The sequence below is a fragment of the Mya arenaria genome, chromosome 6 (assembly GCF_026914265.1).
Source record: "Mya arenaria isolate MELC-2E11 chromosome 6, ASM2691426v1".
Taxonomy (NCBI): domain Eukaryota; kingdom Metazoa; phylum Mollusca; class Bivalvia; order Myida; family Myidae; genus Mya; species Mya arenaria.
This window is the reverse complement of record NC_069127.1, coordinates 21,944,747-21,962,583: the sequence shown is the minus strand read 5'-3', so window position 1 is coordinate 21,962,583 and position 17,837 is coordinate 21,944,747. Positions and strand designations below refer to the sequence as shown.

The following is a 17,837-nucleotide window of genomic DNA, read 5'->3' as shown; positions in this document are numbered from 1 at the left end:
AACTGCTGGTAAAATCCCCACCAAATGCAACTGCACCCACGGGGATCAAAGGTAAGGCTCATTCCCCGCTATTTAAGCACTAGACAAAACCACCGCATTCACCCAGGTTCACATTGGAGGTAAAACACGGCCTATTTCGCCGGACCTGGGGGGAGTGGGGGGCGTAGTTTCAATTGACTATTGCATAATTCTTACATTTCACATTTCACATTTCAATTGCAAATACTGACATATTTCGGAAACTTGAAGAACATTTGGGAAGTATAATGGCAATTAAAGACAAATGATATATATGAAGTCAAAATGGTCAATTAGTGAGAATTCAGCTTTAAAATATACAATATAAAAAAAATATGGAAAGAAGTACCCTCCAAACATAATTGTGTCCCCCCCATAACATATTAATTATTACTTGATCAACTTGTGGTTTCACTTATGTGAAGTGTCAAATTATAGAGTGATCTAGTTTTGGATTCTAAATTCTCTGCATCATTCAAGTACATTCAAATACACATTTAAAATGGATTTCTAAGATGATGTACGTGTTATAAACTTACGCTATTGTTTTTTGTGGTTGGCTGTGTTATGGTATTTGAATCGACGGATCAGGCTCATCAACATTCTCTTTTAATATCAATTTGGGATAAGGGAATGCTTGGAGGTGACTGAAAATACAAAAATAAGAATTTTATCTATACTGTACAGTAAATTATCTATCTGATACCCATGCAGATCACTACGTGATTTACCTTTAGATTCATCTTTTTTACAATAGAAATAAGTCAATCAATCATGAATTAATGGTCCAGAAATCAAATTCACGTTTACTTACAAGTATGCGTTGCTCCAAACATAATACTGTACGATATCTATGATAAATTAGGCGCGATTGAATATTAACTTAATTTTACCCAACCCACTTCAGTTACTGTAGACATGCCTTTTGATTTATGGTAGAATTTAGAAAATATAAAGAATAAAATGCAAGTTCGTTCATTGCCTCATTAAAAAGTCGGTTAGAAGTGAAATAAAATAACGCTCTAACCTCAAGAGTAACTGGTAGAAACATTTCTTTTGATCATGTTGGTAGCTGAATGAAAGTCGCTATCGCCAGTATCGGTTGTTTACATACGGGCGCTTCATTCATGTATTATGCAAATGATCGATTCCGAAGCTGGCTACGAACGGCTAAGAACTGTGGCGGGTAATTCGAAAGTTGATATCTTTGATCTCCAAAATATCAACAAATGCGAGTTTTCTTTATAAAAAATTGAAATGTTACATCAAATGAATATGATATGAACTAGTATATCATAAAATTTTATTTATGCTCACGTATTTTCTTATTACCGCTGAACGTGTAACTTTAATGGATCATTAGAAATGGATACCGATTCAATAATTGCAAACATACAACTGAAAGGTCGTGAGCTATTGCCTACGTGGACATGCTATGCTGTGTTTAGGGTTTGGCTATGTGTACCAGTGAAATCTAATTTTTGGACTTTGAACAGCGTTCGTATCTAAGTCAAAAGCGTTCTGAAATAACTCATTATTTATTTACGATCATATTCGTAGGTAAATGTAAAGAATTTAGTACATGTTTAATAAGATATATGATATACCGCTTTCGTTGATAAAACATGCATTGATTTTGCGACATATTAGCTTTAAGCAAAACTTAGCATGTATTATTGAATGTGCATTTATGCCAATAGGACTTTCATTTTTGCATGCATATCTTGTGATGAATCATATCAGTGGGTTATTGGTTTTATCCATTACTTGTAGATTTACTAAATTAATATGTTCAAATTGCAAAGAACTGATGTATCTATACATTGTCTTCTGTTTCATAATATTTGATAGAAGTATAAAACTGTTTTCAGGAAAATAGATTTGCAAAAAGAAAGGGGAAAAATGCAAATTGAAAAGGTCACCGGTCGTCTTTCAATAAGAAGACGCTGAAAAAATCATTTATCATATTACTTGGGCTAAAAGGGAACATTTACTATAATACTGGTCCACCTCAATTTAACACGTTAGCGATATATACATATAAAACAAAGACACATTTTGAACACTCATTGGTCATTTGGTTATTTGCTCGAAATATTATGCAAAGGTGTTATCAAAATGATAAAAGACCAAGGGAAGGGAAGCATACGAATTTTAACAATTGTAGGAGCATAATTCTCACTGATAATGCCGTCTTAGTTAGGATTGATTGCTTATATTTTCGAGTTAGAGAGCGGAAAATGGCAACTTTGATCAGACTTTGAAATTTAATCGACAACCGTGATAAATTTATAGTAATTTTAATATTTTAATTCATTATTATATTAAAAAATAAAATAGTTCTATACCTGAAGACGTTGAAATGTTTTTTTCATGTTCTGTACATAAGAAAAGATGCTCATGGCCTTTTATTAGTAAATTAAGTTTTGTTTTTCTTTTAAAAGCAGTTTTGTTTACAAAATTAAAGATGGTGTGTTAGCGGATGAAAGAGTAGTTTTACCTTAAAATTATGCATTTATTAAAGAATTCTCATATTTCAGATCGCCAATAAGAAATTATCATGAAATGAAGATATAAAAGAGTGTTTCGTTGGGTTGCTTCTTGACGTTATATTGGTTTTATTTGCAAAATAAGTGCCAGTGTTAAAAACAATTGTACAAATGTAATTTATTGCGTTTATAAAGAATGCACAATATATTCAGATTGCTGTAGTAGCGTAGCCTTAAATACTATTAGGGTCCGTCCGCAGTTTTTTATTTTGCCAGTATTTGGTTGTTAATGATTTTCAAACTTTATTTCCCACCAAACAAAGAGACAAACGCATCAGGCAATTATGGTACCGCATAAGTCTCCTCATATGTTATAAAACCTTAAATGGTAAACACTTTATTTTTCATGCCTCGCAAGGCATTTAATCATTTGATTTAAGCAATTAAAGTGTTACCAAAGTTCCCACTGGTTGAGGTAATGTTTTATTTTAATGTTTTGGCTCTGACTACAGCGACGCTGGCCGCTTTGTTTGACTGTATAATTTTTGATCGTGCATTTATATCCATTCCTTACCATCGTGGTACTCAAATTCATCTGGAATCAACCCCTGTTCCTCATCAGATTTCCCTGGAGGTAGAACTGAAAGAGAACCGGGACAAGAAGTTAAATGCCTCCTTATTAATCGATTTTATAACTTTAAGATATTAAACTATTAAGGATTAACATATGTCAATCATTTGTATATGATTATCTCTACTGCGCAAGGGCTTTCCAGCATGAGGTCTCAGCATTAAAGGTTGAAATTAAGTTCCTACCGAACTGGCTAGTAGCTTTTGAAGTGTGAACCATGAAGTAAACGCTGACGATTATTTTTAATTGTTTTCTTCTTAGTCGAAAATTGAACCCAACTGAATGGTTATTAACAAAAACATTATATGTCTCACTGTACGCGTGCGTCTTGACTCTTGCAACGTGCATTTATTTTAATGTTTTGGGTTTTAACTGATGGACAGTTCTGGCTCTGACGACAACGACGCTGACCACTTTGGCTGAACGTATATTATATGTTGACTGCAAGTATATACATTCCTTACCATTGCCATCAAGTTTTTTATCTCCGTACAAACGCTGCTTCACAATTCGTCCCAATTGAGATAAAACTAGAAGAGAACAAAGGCATGGAGCTAGAATCAATATAGGTTGCAAATCAAAATATGTCTTAACAGTATTATACGAGCCTTTTCTAAAACAAAGTCGACGGTTAAATTGCTTCGCATGAATCTTTCGAAATGTTCAAAATGCCTGAATTTTTCATCAATTCTTTGCTAAGTATTTGAGTATTAAAAAATATGAAATGCTTTAAATATATAAAGAATTAGGTCTCCCCTTAGACGAAGAAAGACATACTGTATATTATTATTATTATTATTATAACTTTTATTATTATTATTATTATTATTATTATTATTATTATTATTATTCCTCCAATATTTATTTGGAGTAAAACTAGAAAACTATTTAAAGGAAAATATCGAAACTTGCGATCTTAATAGAGGAAATGTGAAGTTTTTCGCGGCGTATGAACAGTAACCCATAACGTAGACAAAACTAGACACGATGATTGTTCAAGTGTATATATAGTTACAAAGGTGAACTTTATAGTTTTCAATTGCTGTGAAATGAACAACTATCAGAGTTCACATGAGAACACACTAAAAGGTGTCTGTTTTTTATGTTGCAAATTTGCTCGAACAGTTTGTTTTAATTAAAGGTTGAAAACCACTAGGAGGCAATTTGAAATTATGCATAGCGCAGGAATTGAACTGTCGGGGTACTTTATAGTAAAGTTAATTCTCATGGAAACTTTCTACTAACAAAAGTTGAATCAGTATCTACACGAACTGTTTTAATAATATATATTTAAATATTGATTGCGAATGACCGGTAGTGCACATGTTTTGTTTCTCTTTCTATTTTGAATTAAACTATTTTTATCCAAAGTCATAATCTGTAGATAAAAAAGACACTTTTTGCAAGAATTATAAATCTTGGACCAACTGATGCAAAGTTGTCTCCAATATTGCTTCAATTATGGGAAGACATTTATGGTCGAATGTGAAAATTAATGGTGTTAGGTTTTCAAAACATTGGGATAATTTTTAAGCTAAAGATTCAATATACTATCAATTTTTGGTTCAAATAGATTTAAGGATGACTGTATGGTCGCATCATCAAGTCAAATTGACCGTTGTTTTCAAACATATAGCAAACAATTGATAGTTTGCAAAGTCAATATTATTATGTTCTTCATATCATTTGAGACATTTTTAAATGTTATTTATTTATTTGTTAGCATTGAATGCATATACATGATGTATTTTTTAATACACATCTTTACACTTTTATATGTTCAGAATCGATAAATGCAACGGACATTGTTCCCCAGCTGTTGAAGATTAAGAATTCCTTTTGACCTACAAGACAATACCAGCTATACTGTTTAAACAAGTAGGAAATAATTTCCTTATCTTTCAAATGAAACTTCATTCTGTAAAATATGTATCTCCAAATTAAACTAGATTAACCAAAATTTACAAACAATAACTTACAATATAGATTTAGTTCATACTACTGGCTGGTAATCAAACCAAAGTATCTAACAACCAATAGAATATCAAGAAGAAAATTATTTGGGGTAATCAGTTATTAAAGTACAATAACAGAACACAAAACACAAAAGAAACACACAAAAAATATTGTTTTCCAGAACTAAATTCGGTGAAGAAGCTTTTCCAGTTACCTGAAAGGATAAGTAACACCAAACTAGTGTGTTGATACCAAAACTTTATCAACATTACGCTTAAGAACAATGCAGAGTAAATTCAGATTTCTTTTGTGGGGTGAAGGGAGACATAGTAACATATCCTTATCAGATTTGGGGTCCGTCGGAAGCATTGCTATCTTTTCACTGATATCGGTTGTCGGAAATTACTGTATTTGCCAGTATTTCGTCCGACACATCACTTCTGACCAGAAATATGACAAATGCCTACAGTTACCATAGGAAAACGTTTTGAACTAGGGACAATGCACACAAAACATCTCCATTAAATACATATCTACCTAAAATAATTTAAAACATGTGTTATTAATAACGCAATGTTATCTTGACCCTGCAAGTCATTCCAGCATTTGATGTCAGCAATTAAAGGGATACCTTATTTCATACTAGTTGGGCTTGTGTTTTATGTTTTGGTCAAAATTTGGGCAATGACAATAGCAACGCCGACTGCTTTGTTTGGACGTATCGTGTATTGAATCTGCATGTAAATGCATTTAATACCGTTAGCGCCCACTGGTACATTCGACTGATTCTCATTATCAGACACCTCTTTGGGTGAATCTTAAAGAAAAACGGGGCCAGAAGATAACGTCCCCCTTATTAATTAATTATATTCTACAAGGTATTGAACCACAAATGATTATTATATGTTTTACTTTCAAATGCTTATCTTTACCACGTAAGGGCGTTATATTATGAAGTGTACTTAGCATTTAAATTTGAAAGTAAATACCTACCGAATACACTTAAATCTTTAACTGGCGAACGTCCTGTTTGGGGAAACATCTCTTGCAGAATTGATCTGATCTTTGATACATCATCTTCTAATGAAGTGAAACGAACGCAATACATACACATATATAACAAACATAAATTTTGAATGATAAACCTTTAACTACCTGCTAAATAATGTAGTTGTGCAAAATAGTGCTAAAAGATTCACTGTGATCTATCGTCACATAAGATAGAAATACCGTGTTTTCTGCACCTTTCTTCGATAATTTACTCGGTATCCTTCATAAGAACCATTGTTTTCGACATTTATCATCCTTCTTGGTGTAGTAAAACAATTGTATTTATTGTGGTAAATCTTATTTGGAAGTAATAGTGAATCTGTAAAGTAATCGTGATATGTCATTTTATAGTCGTGCGTCTTGTCTTTCGCTACGGGCATTTAAAATCTTTGGTTTTAAGTCATGGCCAGTTTTGATGCTGACGATAACGACGCTGACATCTTTGTTTGACCGTATAGTATATAGTGTCTGTATGTACATGCATTCCCTACCTTTGACATCCAGGGATTTATCTTTGCTTAAACGCTCCTTCACATCTTGTGCCAGTTGGGATATATCTAGAAGAAAACCAGGACATGAGGATCAGTATAGGATGCAAACCAACTATATATCCTTACGCTATGATACAATGAGCCTTTTCCTTAACAGTTAAGATGACAATAGTTTCCGCAGGGATAAAACAGTTTTGAACTGCTATTACTGAAAGAACTTCAACTATCTGAAAGGCCTGAAATTTTCATCAATTCTTTCCTCAGTATCAAAACTTATACAATGTATTCAATATATCAGGAATTGGTAACTAGCTAGGATATATGTAACCCTATAGATGAAGAGACAAACTGTGTTGATCATAATTATTCTTATTAGTATTCATTCAAACTCGATTACTACTTTAAGGAAAATGAAACTTGCGATCTTTATAAACGAAAATATGAAGTTGTCCACAGAAGTTTTAACTCATAACGTAGGCAAAACTAAACACAATAAATGTTCAAATGTGTATAAAGTTGTTATATGAGAACATTACAGTTTCAATTGCTGCGATGTGAACAACTTCGAGGATATAACGCTGCACCAATATAAACTATAATACACATTATTGTGCTCGTCATTTGCGTATGAGTTTCACTTATATATATTAAACTTTCAAATTATTCCCGCGAATTGTTGTACTATAAATTAATCTTTGAAAAACAATAGACAGCAATGTTAACTATGCATAGTGAAGGATTTGAATTTGTGAGTACTTCCTGGTAAAGTTAATTTTCATGGAAACTGACTTACTTTAAACTGATTTTGTCTGAAGCATTGATAGAAACTATATGCAATTGTGTACAGCATATTTATTTTAATTATTAGATGATTTATTTCAGAATGTTATCCAAATCCTGAATCAGTTACGACAAAAAAACTTAGGCCATTGCTAGATAGCATTTTGAAGTGTGCAAGAATTATAGCTCTTGGACAAATTCCTGCAATAAAAAGCCAATTTTGATTCCGTTAAGGAAATAAATGAGTTGTAGAATGCTAATTGACGTTAAATTTTCAAACATTGATAATTAGGGGAATAAGTGTAGCTTTCATTCGCTTATTATTTTGAAATATTAAATAAATGCTTTGTTTGTGATGCAAATAGTTTAAAAGGAAGACGAACTCTTATGCATGGTTAATGAAAACACACTGATAAGAAAAGTGATACTGAATTGGTGTGGATTTTCAATGATGTGAAATTTACAAATATTATTCTTAAAGACTTTTTCAAATGTAAAGCAATTAATTGATTGTTCTCTAATTCAACATTTGTAAACAAACATCATAATAACGTATACTAGTACTTCCATAAACATCGACACATAACGTAACGGATTTCGATTGCGATATAGCTTCCATAGATAACTTTATCATTTCGGTGCGTTAATACAAAATTCTCATTCAAATACAAGCTGTTTGTATATTCATTCAGTAAATGTAAAGAAGTTAGCGCATGTTTCATAAGATATTTGATATAATTCCGCTTTGTTAAATAAAACGTGCAATAATACTGCAACGTGTTTGCTTTGAACATAACTAGTTGTATTGTTAAATGTGCATTTATGCCATTTTTGCATGCATATATTGTGATAAGTATTGATCATTTCTTTCACAATTACTAATATGTTCAAGTTGCCATACACTGATGTATCTATACATTGTCGTCTTTTAATAATATTTGAGTGAAGTATAAGACGACGAATAATCATTTATCGTATTACTCGGGCTAAATGAGAAAATTTACTATACAACTGATCCACAAAAACACGCTTTTCGACATAAACATACAAAATACAGACATAATTTGAACTCTTATTTGTCACAACACTAATGACAGGCCATTTATTTGCTCTTGATGTGATGCATACAAGGGTAAGAAAGCATACGAATTCAAACAAATGTAGGACAATGATTCTCATTTATAATGCCATCGGTCTTAGTTTTGCTTGTTTGTAAATACATTGATGATATTTTCGCGTTAGAGAGCGGAAAATGGCACATTTGATCATCCTTTGACATTTCATCGACAACCGTGATAGGTTAATAGTAATTTAGGTTATGTAAAGAGTGTGTGTAATTTTCTGTTGATCGTCATTATAATATTAAAAAAATCGTTCTATACCTGGTGACTATGAAATGTTATTTGTCCATGTTTTGTATATAAAAAGTAATGCTCAATGCCGATTATTAATAAAAGCAGTTTTGTTCTTCTTTTGAAAGCATTTTCTGTGTACAAAACTCAAATTTGTGTGATAACGAATAAAAGATTAGTTCCACCTTATGCATTTATTAAAGAATTCTCATATTTATGATCGCCAAAAAGAAATTTTTAGGAAAATGAAGATATAAAAACGTGTTTCGTTTGGTTGCCTTTTGTTCCTACATTGTTTTATTTGCAAAAGAAGTGCCAAGTGTTAAAAATGTACAAATGTATTTTTTTGCGCTAATGATTAATCCACATTATATTCAGATTTCTTTAGTTGGGTGGCCTTAAATACGATAAGAGTCCGTATGCAATTTTTGTTTTGTCGGTATTTGGTCGTTCATGATTTTCAAAATTTTATCTCACCAAAAAAAGAGACAAACGCCTTCGGCAATTTAGGTTTCGCAAAAGTCTTATCATAAAATTTAAAACTCATGACTGGGAAACACTATATTGTTTCCATATCATATATTGCGAACAGTCAGTAAGACAATTAACTTTAAACCACACTACAGGGACCAAAGTCAAAAAAATCCAATGAACAACATTGGTACAATGCACATACATCATCTAAACTAAATACGTATTTTAGTAGTTTTTTTTTCAGACATGTGTTATTAATGATGCTAGTTGTTTTACCTCGCAAAGCATTCCATCTTTTGATGTAAGGAATTAAAGGGTTACCAAAATTCCCAATATTGGGCTTGTGTTTTATTTTAATGTTTTGGCGCATACTACAACGACGCTAACCGCTATGTTTGACCGTATAGTCTTTTGAACCTACATTGTAGGCTACAATTATATTCATTCCTTACCATCGTCGAACTTTTTTTTTTCATCTGCAATCAACTTCTGCATCTCATCGGATTTCTCTGGGGATGGACCTGAAAGAGAATCGGGGCAAGAAGTTAACTTCACACGTATTAAGTGTATATCTTTAAGGTTTTCAGGATTAACGCTATTTTCATCATTTACATATGATTATCTCTACTGCGCAAGGGCGTTTCAGCATGAGGGCTCAGCATTAAAGTTTGAAATGAAGTTCCTACCGAACTGGCTAGTAGCTTTTGATGTGTGAACCATGCAGTTAACGCTGATGATTATTCTTAATTGTTTTCTTCTTAGAAAATTGAACCGAACTGAATGGTTATTAACGAAAGCGTGTTTCTGTTTTTCTGAACGCGTGCGTCTTGACTCTGGCAACGTGCATTTTAATGTTTTGGGTTTTAACAGAAGGACAGTTCTGGCAAAGGGTTACCAAAGTTCCCACTGGCTGAGCTTGCGTTTTATTTTATTGTTTTGGCGCTGACTGCAACGACGCTGACCGCTTTGATTGACTCTATAGTTTTTTGAACGTGCGTTTGTATACATTCCTTACCATCGGGGTACTCTGATTGATGTGTAACCAACTTCTTTTCCTCAGCAGATTTCACCGGGGATAGAAAGAGAAGAGAAAGAGAACCGAAGCAAGAAGTTAACTTTAATTGTATATTTTTAAGAAAATGAGCTATTAAGGATAATCATATGTTAATCATTTGCATATGATTATCTCGTTATATGTCTCTCTGTACGCGTGCGTCTTGACTCTTGCAACGTGCATTTTGGGTTTTAACTGATATACAGTTCTGGCTCTGACGACAACGACGCTGAACGTATATTATATGTTGACTGCAAGTATATACATTCCTTACCATTGCCATCAAGTTTATTATCTCCGTACAAACGCTGCTTCACAATTCGTCCCAATTGAGATAAAACTAGAAGAGAACAAAGGCATGGAGCTAGAATCAATATAGGTTGCAAATCAAAATATGTCTTAACAGTATTATACGAGCCTTTTCTAAAACAATGTCGACGGTTAAATTGCTTCGCATGAATCTTTCGAAATGTTCAAAATGCCTGAATTTTTCATCAATTCTTTGCTAAGTATTTGAGTATTAAAAAATATGAAATGCTTTAAATATATAAAGAATTAGGTCTCCCCTTAGACGAAGAAAGACATACTGTATATTATTATTATTATTATTATAACTTTTATTATTATTATTATTATTATTATTATTATTATTATTATTATTATTATTATTATTCCTCCAATATTTATTTGGAGTAAAACTAGAAAACTATTTAAAGGAAAATATCGAAACTTGCGATCTTAATAGAGGAAATGTGAAGTTTTTCGCGGCGTATGAACAGTAACCCATAACGTAGACAAAACTAGACACGATGATTGTTCAAGTGTATATATAGTTACAAAGGTGAACTTTATAGTTTTCAATTGCTGTGAAATGAACAACTATCAGAGTTCACATGAGAACACACTAAAAGGTGTCTGTTTTTTATGTTGCAAATTTGCTCGAACAGTTTGTTTTAATTAAAGGTTGAAAACCACTAGGAGGCAATTTGAAATTATGCATAGCGCAGGAATTGAACTGTCGGGGTACTTTATAGTAAAGTTAATTCTCATGGAAACTTTCTACTAACAAAAGTTGAATCAGTATCTACACGAACTGTTTTAATAATATATATTTAAATATTGATTGCGAATGACCGGTAGTGCACATGTTTTGTTTCTCTTTCTATTTTGAATTAAACTATTTTTATCCAAAGTCATAATCTGTAGATAAAAAAGACACTTTTTGCAAGAATTATAAATCTTGGACCAACTGATGCAAAGTTGTCTCCAATATTGCTTCAATTATGGGAAGACATTTATGGTCGAATGTGAAAATTAATGGTGTTAGGTTTTCAAAACATTGGGATAATTTTTAAGCTAAAGATTCAATATACTATCAATTTTTGGTTCAAATAGATATAAGGATGACTGTATGGTCGCATCATCAAGTCAAATTGACCGTTGTTTTCAAACATATAGCAAACAATTGATAGTTTGCAAAGTCAATATTATTATGTTCTTCATATCATTTGAGACATTTTTAAATGTTATTTATTTATTTGTTAGCATTGAATGCATATACATGATGTATTTTTTAATACACATCTTTACACTTTTATATGTTCAGAATCGATAAATGCAACGGACATTGTTCCCCAGCTGTTGAAGATTAAGAATTCCTTTTGACCTACAAGACAATACCAGCTATACTGTTTAAACAAGTAGGAAATAATTTCCTTATCTTTCAAATGAAACTTCATTCTGTAAAATATGTATCTCCAAATTAAACTAGATTAACCAAAATTTACAAACAATAACTTACAATATAGATTTAGTTCATACTACTGGCTGGTAATCAAACCAAAGTATCTAACAACCAATAGAATATCAAGAAGAAAATTATTTTGGGTAATCAGTTATTAAAGTACAATAACAGAACACAAAACACAAAAGAAACACACAAAAAATATTGTTTTCCAGAACTAAATTCGGTGAAGAAGCTTTTCCAGTTACCTGAAAGGATAAGTAACACCAAACTAGTGTGTTGATACCAAAACTTTATCAACATTACGCTTAAGAACAATGCAGAGTAAATTCAGATTTCTTTTGTGGGGTGAAGGGAGACATAGTAACATATCCTTATCAGATTTGGGGTCCGTCGGAAGCATTGCTATCTTTTCACTGATATCGGTTGTCGGAAATTACTGTATTTGCCAGTATTTCGTCCGACACATCACTTCTGACCAGAAATATGACAAATGCCTACAGTTACCATAGGAAAACGTTTTGAACTAGGGACAATGCACACAAAACATCTCCATTAAATACATATCTACCTAAAAATAATTTAAAACATGTGTTATTAATAACGCAATGTTATCTTGACCCTGCAAGTCATTCCAGCATTTGATGTCAGCAATTAAAGGGATACCTTATTTCATACTAGTTGGGCTTGTGTTTTATGTTTTGGTCAAAATTTGGGCAATGACAATAGCAACGCCGACTGCTTTGTTTGGACGTATCGTGTATTGAATCTGCATGTAAATGCATTTAATACCGTTAGCGCCCACTGGTACATTCGACTGATTCTCATCATCAGACACCTCTTTGGGTGAATCTTAAAGAAAAACGGGGCCAGAAGATAACGTCCCCTTTATTAATTAATTATATTCTACAAGGAATTGAACCACAAATGATTATTATATGTTTTACTTTCAAATGCTTATCTTTACCACGTAAGGGCGTTATATTATGAAGTGTACTTAGCATTTAAATTTGAAAGTAAATACCTACCGAATACACTTGAATCTTTAACTGGCGAACGTCCTGTTTGGGGAAACATCTCTTGCAGAATTGATCTGATCTTTGATACATCATCTTCTAATGAAGTGAAACGAACGCAATACATACACATATATAACAAACATAAATTTTGAATGATAAACCTTTAACTACCTGCTAAATAATGTAGTTGTGCAAAATAGTGCTAAAAGATTCACTGTGATCTATCGTCACATAAGATAGAAATACCGTGTTTTCTGCACCTTTCTTCGATAATTTACTCGGTATCCTTCATAAGAACCATTGTTTTCGACATTTATCATCCTTCTTGGTGTAGTAAAACAATTGTATTTATTGTGGTAAATCTTATTTGGAAGTAATAGTGAATCTGTAAAGTAATCGTGATATGTCATTTTATAGTCGTGCGTCTTGTCTTTCGCTACGGGCATTTAAAATCTTTGGTTTTAAGTCATGGCCAGTTTTGATGCTGACGATAACGACGCTGACATCTTTGTTTGACCGTATAGTATATAGTGTCTGTATGTACATGCATTCCCTACCTTTGACATCCAGGGATTTATCTTTGCTTAAACGCTCCTTCACATCTTGTGCCAGTTGGGATATATCTAGAAGAAAACCAGGACATGAGGATCAGTATAGGATGCAAACCAACTATATATCCTTACGCTATGATACAATGAGCCTTTTCCTTAACAGTTAAGATGACAATAGTTTCCGCAGGGATAAAACAGTTTTGAACTGCTATTACTGAAAGAACTTCAACTATCTGAAAGGCCTGAAATTTTCATCAATTCTTTCCTCAGTATCAAAACTTATACAATGTATTCAATATATCAGGAATTGGTAACTAGCTAGGATATATGTAACCCTATAGATGAAGAGACAAACTGTGTTGATCATAATTATTCTTATTAGTATTCATTCAAACTCGATTACTACTTTAAGGAAAATGAAACTTGCGATCTTTATAAACGAAAATATGAAGTTGTCCACAGAAGTTTTAACTCATAACGTAGGCAAAACTAAACACAATAAATGTTCAAATGTGTATAAAGTTGTTATATGAGAACATTACAGTTTCAATTGCTGCGATGTGAACAACTTCGAGGATATAACGCTGCACCAATATAAACTATAATACACATTATTGTGCTCGTCATTTGCGTATGAGTTTCACTTATATATATTAAACTTTCAAATTATTCCCGCGAATTGTTGTACTATAAATTAATCTTTGAAAAACAATAGACAGCAATGTTAACTATGCATAGTGAAGGATTTGAATTTGTGAGTACTTCCTGGTAAAGTTAATTTTCATGGAAACTGACTTACTTTAAACTGATTTTGTCTGAAGCATTGATAGAAACTATATGCAATTGTGTACAGCATATTTATTTTAATTATTAGATGATTTATTTCAGAATGTTATCCAAATCCTGAATCAGTTACGACAAAAAAACTTAGGCCATTGCTAGATAGCATTTTGAAGTGTGCAAGAATTATAGCTCTTGGACAAATTCCTGCAATAAAAAGCCAATTTTGATTCCGTTAAGGAAATAAATGAGTTGTAGAATGCTAATTGACGTTAAATTTTCAAACATTGATAATTAGGTGAATAAGTGTAGCTTTCATTCGCTTATTATTTTGAAATATTAAATAAATGCTTTGTTTGTGATGCAAATAGTTTAAAAGGAAGACGAACTCTTATGCATGGTTAATGAAAACACACTGATAAGAAAAGTGATACTGAATTGGTGTGGATTTTCAATGATGTGAAATTTACAAATATTATTCTTAAAGACTTTTTCAAATGTAAAGCAATTAATTGATTGTTCTCTAATTCAACATTTGTAAACAAACATCATAATAACGTATACTAGTACTTCCATAAACATCGACACATAACGTAACGGATTTCGATTGCGATATAGCTTCCATAGATAACTTTATCATTTCGGTGCGTTAATACAAAATTCTCATTCAAATACAAGCTGTTTGTATATTCATTCAGTAAATGTAAAGAAGTTAGCGCATGTTTCATAAGATATTTGATATAATTCCGCTTTGTTAAATAAAACGTGCAATAATACTGCAACGTGTTTGCTTTGAACATAACTAGTTGTATTGTTAAATGTGCATTTATGCCATTTTTGCATGCATATATTGTGATAAGTATTGATCATTTCTTTCACAATTACTAATATGTTCAAGTTGCCATACACTGATGTATCTATACATTGTCGTCTTTTAATAATATTTGAGTGAAGTATAAGACGACGAATAATCATTTATCGTATTACTCGGGCTAAATGAGAAAATTTACTATACAACTGATCCACAAAAACACGCTTTTCGACATAAACATACAAAATACAGACATAATTTGAACTCTTATTTGTCACAACACTAATGACAGGCCATTTATTTGCTCTTGATGTGATGCATACAAGGGTAAGAAAGCATACGAATTCAAACAAATGTAGGACAATGATTCTCATTTATAATGCCATCGGTCTTAGTTTTGCTTGTTTGTAAATACATTGATGATATTTTCGCGTTAGAGAGCGGAAAATGGCACATTTGATCATCCTTTGACATTTCATCGACAACCGTGATAGGTTAATAGTAATTTAGGTTATGTAAAGAGTGTGTGTAATTTTCTGTTGATCGTCATTATAATATTAAAAAAATCGTTCTATACCTGGTGACTATGAAATGTTATTTGTCCATGTTTTGTATATAAAAAGTAATGCTCAATGCCGATTATTAATAAAAGCAGTTTTGTTCTTCTTTTGAAAGCATTTTCTGTGTACAAAACTCAAATTTGTGTGATAACGAATAAAAGATTAGTTCCACCTTATGCATTTATTAAAGAATTCTCATATTTATGATCGCCAAAAAGAAATTTTTAGGAAAATGAAGATATAAAAACGTGTTTCGTTTGGTTGCCTTTTGTTCCTACATTGTTTTATTTGCAAAAGAAGTGCCAAGTGTTAAAAATGTACAAATGTATTTTTTTGCGCTAATGATTAATCCACATTATATTCAGATTTCTTTAGTTGGGTGGCCTTAAATACGATAAGAGTCCGTATGCAATTTTTGTTTTGTCGGTATTTGGTCGTTCATGATTTTCAAAATTTTATCTCACCAAAAAAAGAGACAAACGCCTTCGGCAATTTAGGTTTCGCAAAAGTCTTATCATAAAATTTAAAACTCATGACTGGGAAACACTATATTGTTTCCATATCATATATTGCGAACAGTCAGTAAGACAATTAACTTTAAACCACACTACAGGGACCAAAGTCAAAAAAATCCAATGAACAACATTGGTACAATGCACATACATCATCTAAACTAAATACGTATTTTAGTAGTTTTTTTTTCAGACATGTGTTATTAATGATGCTAGTTGTTTTACCTCGCAAAGCATTCCATCTTTTGATGTAAGGAATTAAAGGGTTACCAAAATTCCCAATATTGGGCTTGTGTTTTATTTTAATGTTTTGGCGCATACTACAACGACGCTAACCGCTATGTTTGACCGTATAGTCTTTTGAACCTACATTGTAGGCTACAATTATATTCATTCCTTACCATCGTCGAACTTTTTTTTTTCATCTGCAATCAACTTCTGCATCTCATCGGATTTCTCTGGGGATGGACCTGAAAGAGAATCGGGGCAAGAAGTTAACTTCACACGTATTAAGTGTATATCTTTAAGGTTTTCAGGATTAACGCTATTTTCATCATTTACATATGATTATCTCTACTGCGCAAGGGCGTTTCAGCATGAGGGCTCAGCATTAAAGTTTGAAATGAAGTTCCTACCGAACTGGCTAGTAGCTTTTGATGTGTGAACCATGCAGTTAACGCTGATGATTATTCTTAATTGTTTTCTTCTTAGAAAATTGAACCGAACTGAATGGTTATTAACGAAAGCGTGTTTCTGTTTTTCTGAACGCGTGCGTCTTGACTCTGGCAACGTGCATTTTAATGTTTTGGGTTTTAACAGAAGGACAGTTCTGGCAAAGGGTTACCAAAGTTCCCACTGGCTGAGCTTGCGTTTTATTTTATTGTTTTGGCGCTGACTGCAACGACGCTGACCGCTTTGATTGACTCTATAGTTTTTTGAACGTGCGTTTGTATACATTCCTTACCATCGGGGTACTCTGATTGATGTGTAACCAACTTCTTTTCCTCAGCAGATTTCACCGGGGATAGAAAGAGAAGAGAAAGAGAACCGAAGCAAGAAGTTAACTTTAATTGTATATTTTTAAGAAAATGAGCTATTAAGGATAATCATATGTTAATCATTTGCATATGATTATCTCGTTATATGTCTCTCTGTACGCGTGCGTCTTGACTCTTGCAACGTGCATTTTGGGTTTTAACTGATATACAGTTCTGGCTCTGACGACAACGACGCTGAACGTATATTATATGTTGACTGCAAGTATATACATTCCTTACCATTGCCATCAAGTTTATTATCTCCGTACAAACGCTGCTTCACAATTCGTCCCAATTGAGATAAAACTAGAAGAGAACAAAGGCATGGAGCTAGAATCAATATAGGTTGCAAATCAAAATATGTCTTAACAGTATTATACGAGCCTTTTCTAAAACAATGTCGACGGTTAAATTGCTTCGCATGAATCTTTCGAAATGTTCAAAATGCCTGAATTTTTCATCAATTCTTTGCTAAGTATTTGAGTATTAAAAAATATGAAATGCTTTAAATATATAAAGAATTAGGTC

At 32.4% G+C, this 17,837-nt stretch overlaps 1 protein-coding gene across 5 annotated transcripts in view; it reads right to left on the bottom strand.

The window, feature by feature from the left end:
• Positions 1–17,837, bottom strand: part of LOC128238284 (uncharacterized) — an 88,435-nt gene that overhangs the window by 38,513 nt on the left and 32,085 nt on the right. For all 5 annotated transcript variants that reach the window (XM_052954027.1, XM_052954026.1, XM_052954029.1 and 2 more), the window contains exons 11-20: positions 17,550–17,615; positions 16,674–16,742; positions 13,616–13,681; positions 13,068–13,154; positions 10,570–10,635; positions 9,694–9,762; positions 6,636–6,701; positions 6,088–6,174; positions 3,603–3,668; positions 3,082–3,147 (exon numbers count right to left, since the gene is read on the bottom strand). In XM_052954027.1, coding sequence (XP_052809987.1) covers positions 3,082–3,147; positions 3,603–3,668; positions 6,088–6,174; positions 6,636–6,701; positions 9,694–9,762; positions 10,570–10,635; positions 13,068–13,154; positions 13,616–13,681; positions 16,674–16,742; positions 17,550–17,615 — 708 coding nt within the window. The remainder of the gene's footprint in view (positions 1–3,081; positions 3,148–3,602; positions 3,669–6,087; positions 6,175–6,635; positions 6,702–9,693; positions 9,763–10,569; positions 10,636–13,067; positions 13,155–13,615; positions 13,682–16,673; positions 16,743–17,549; positions 17,616–17,837) is intronic.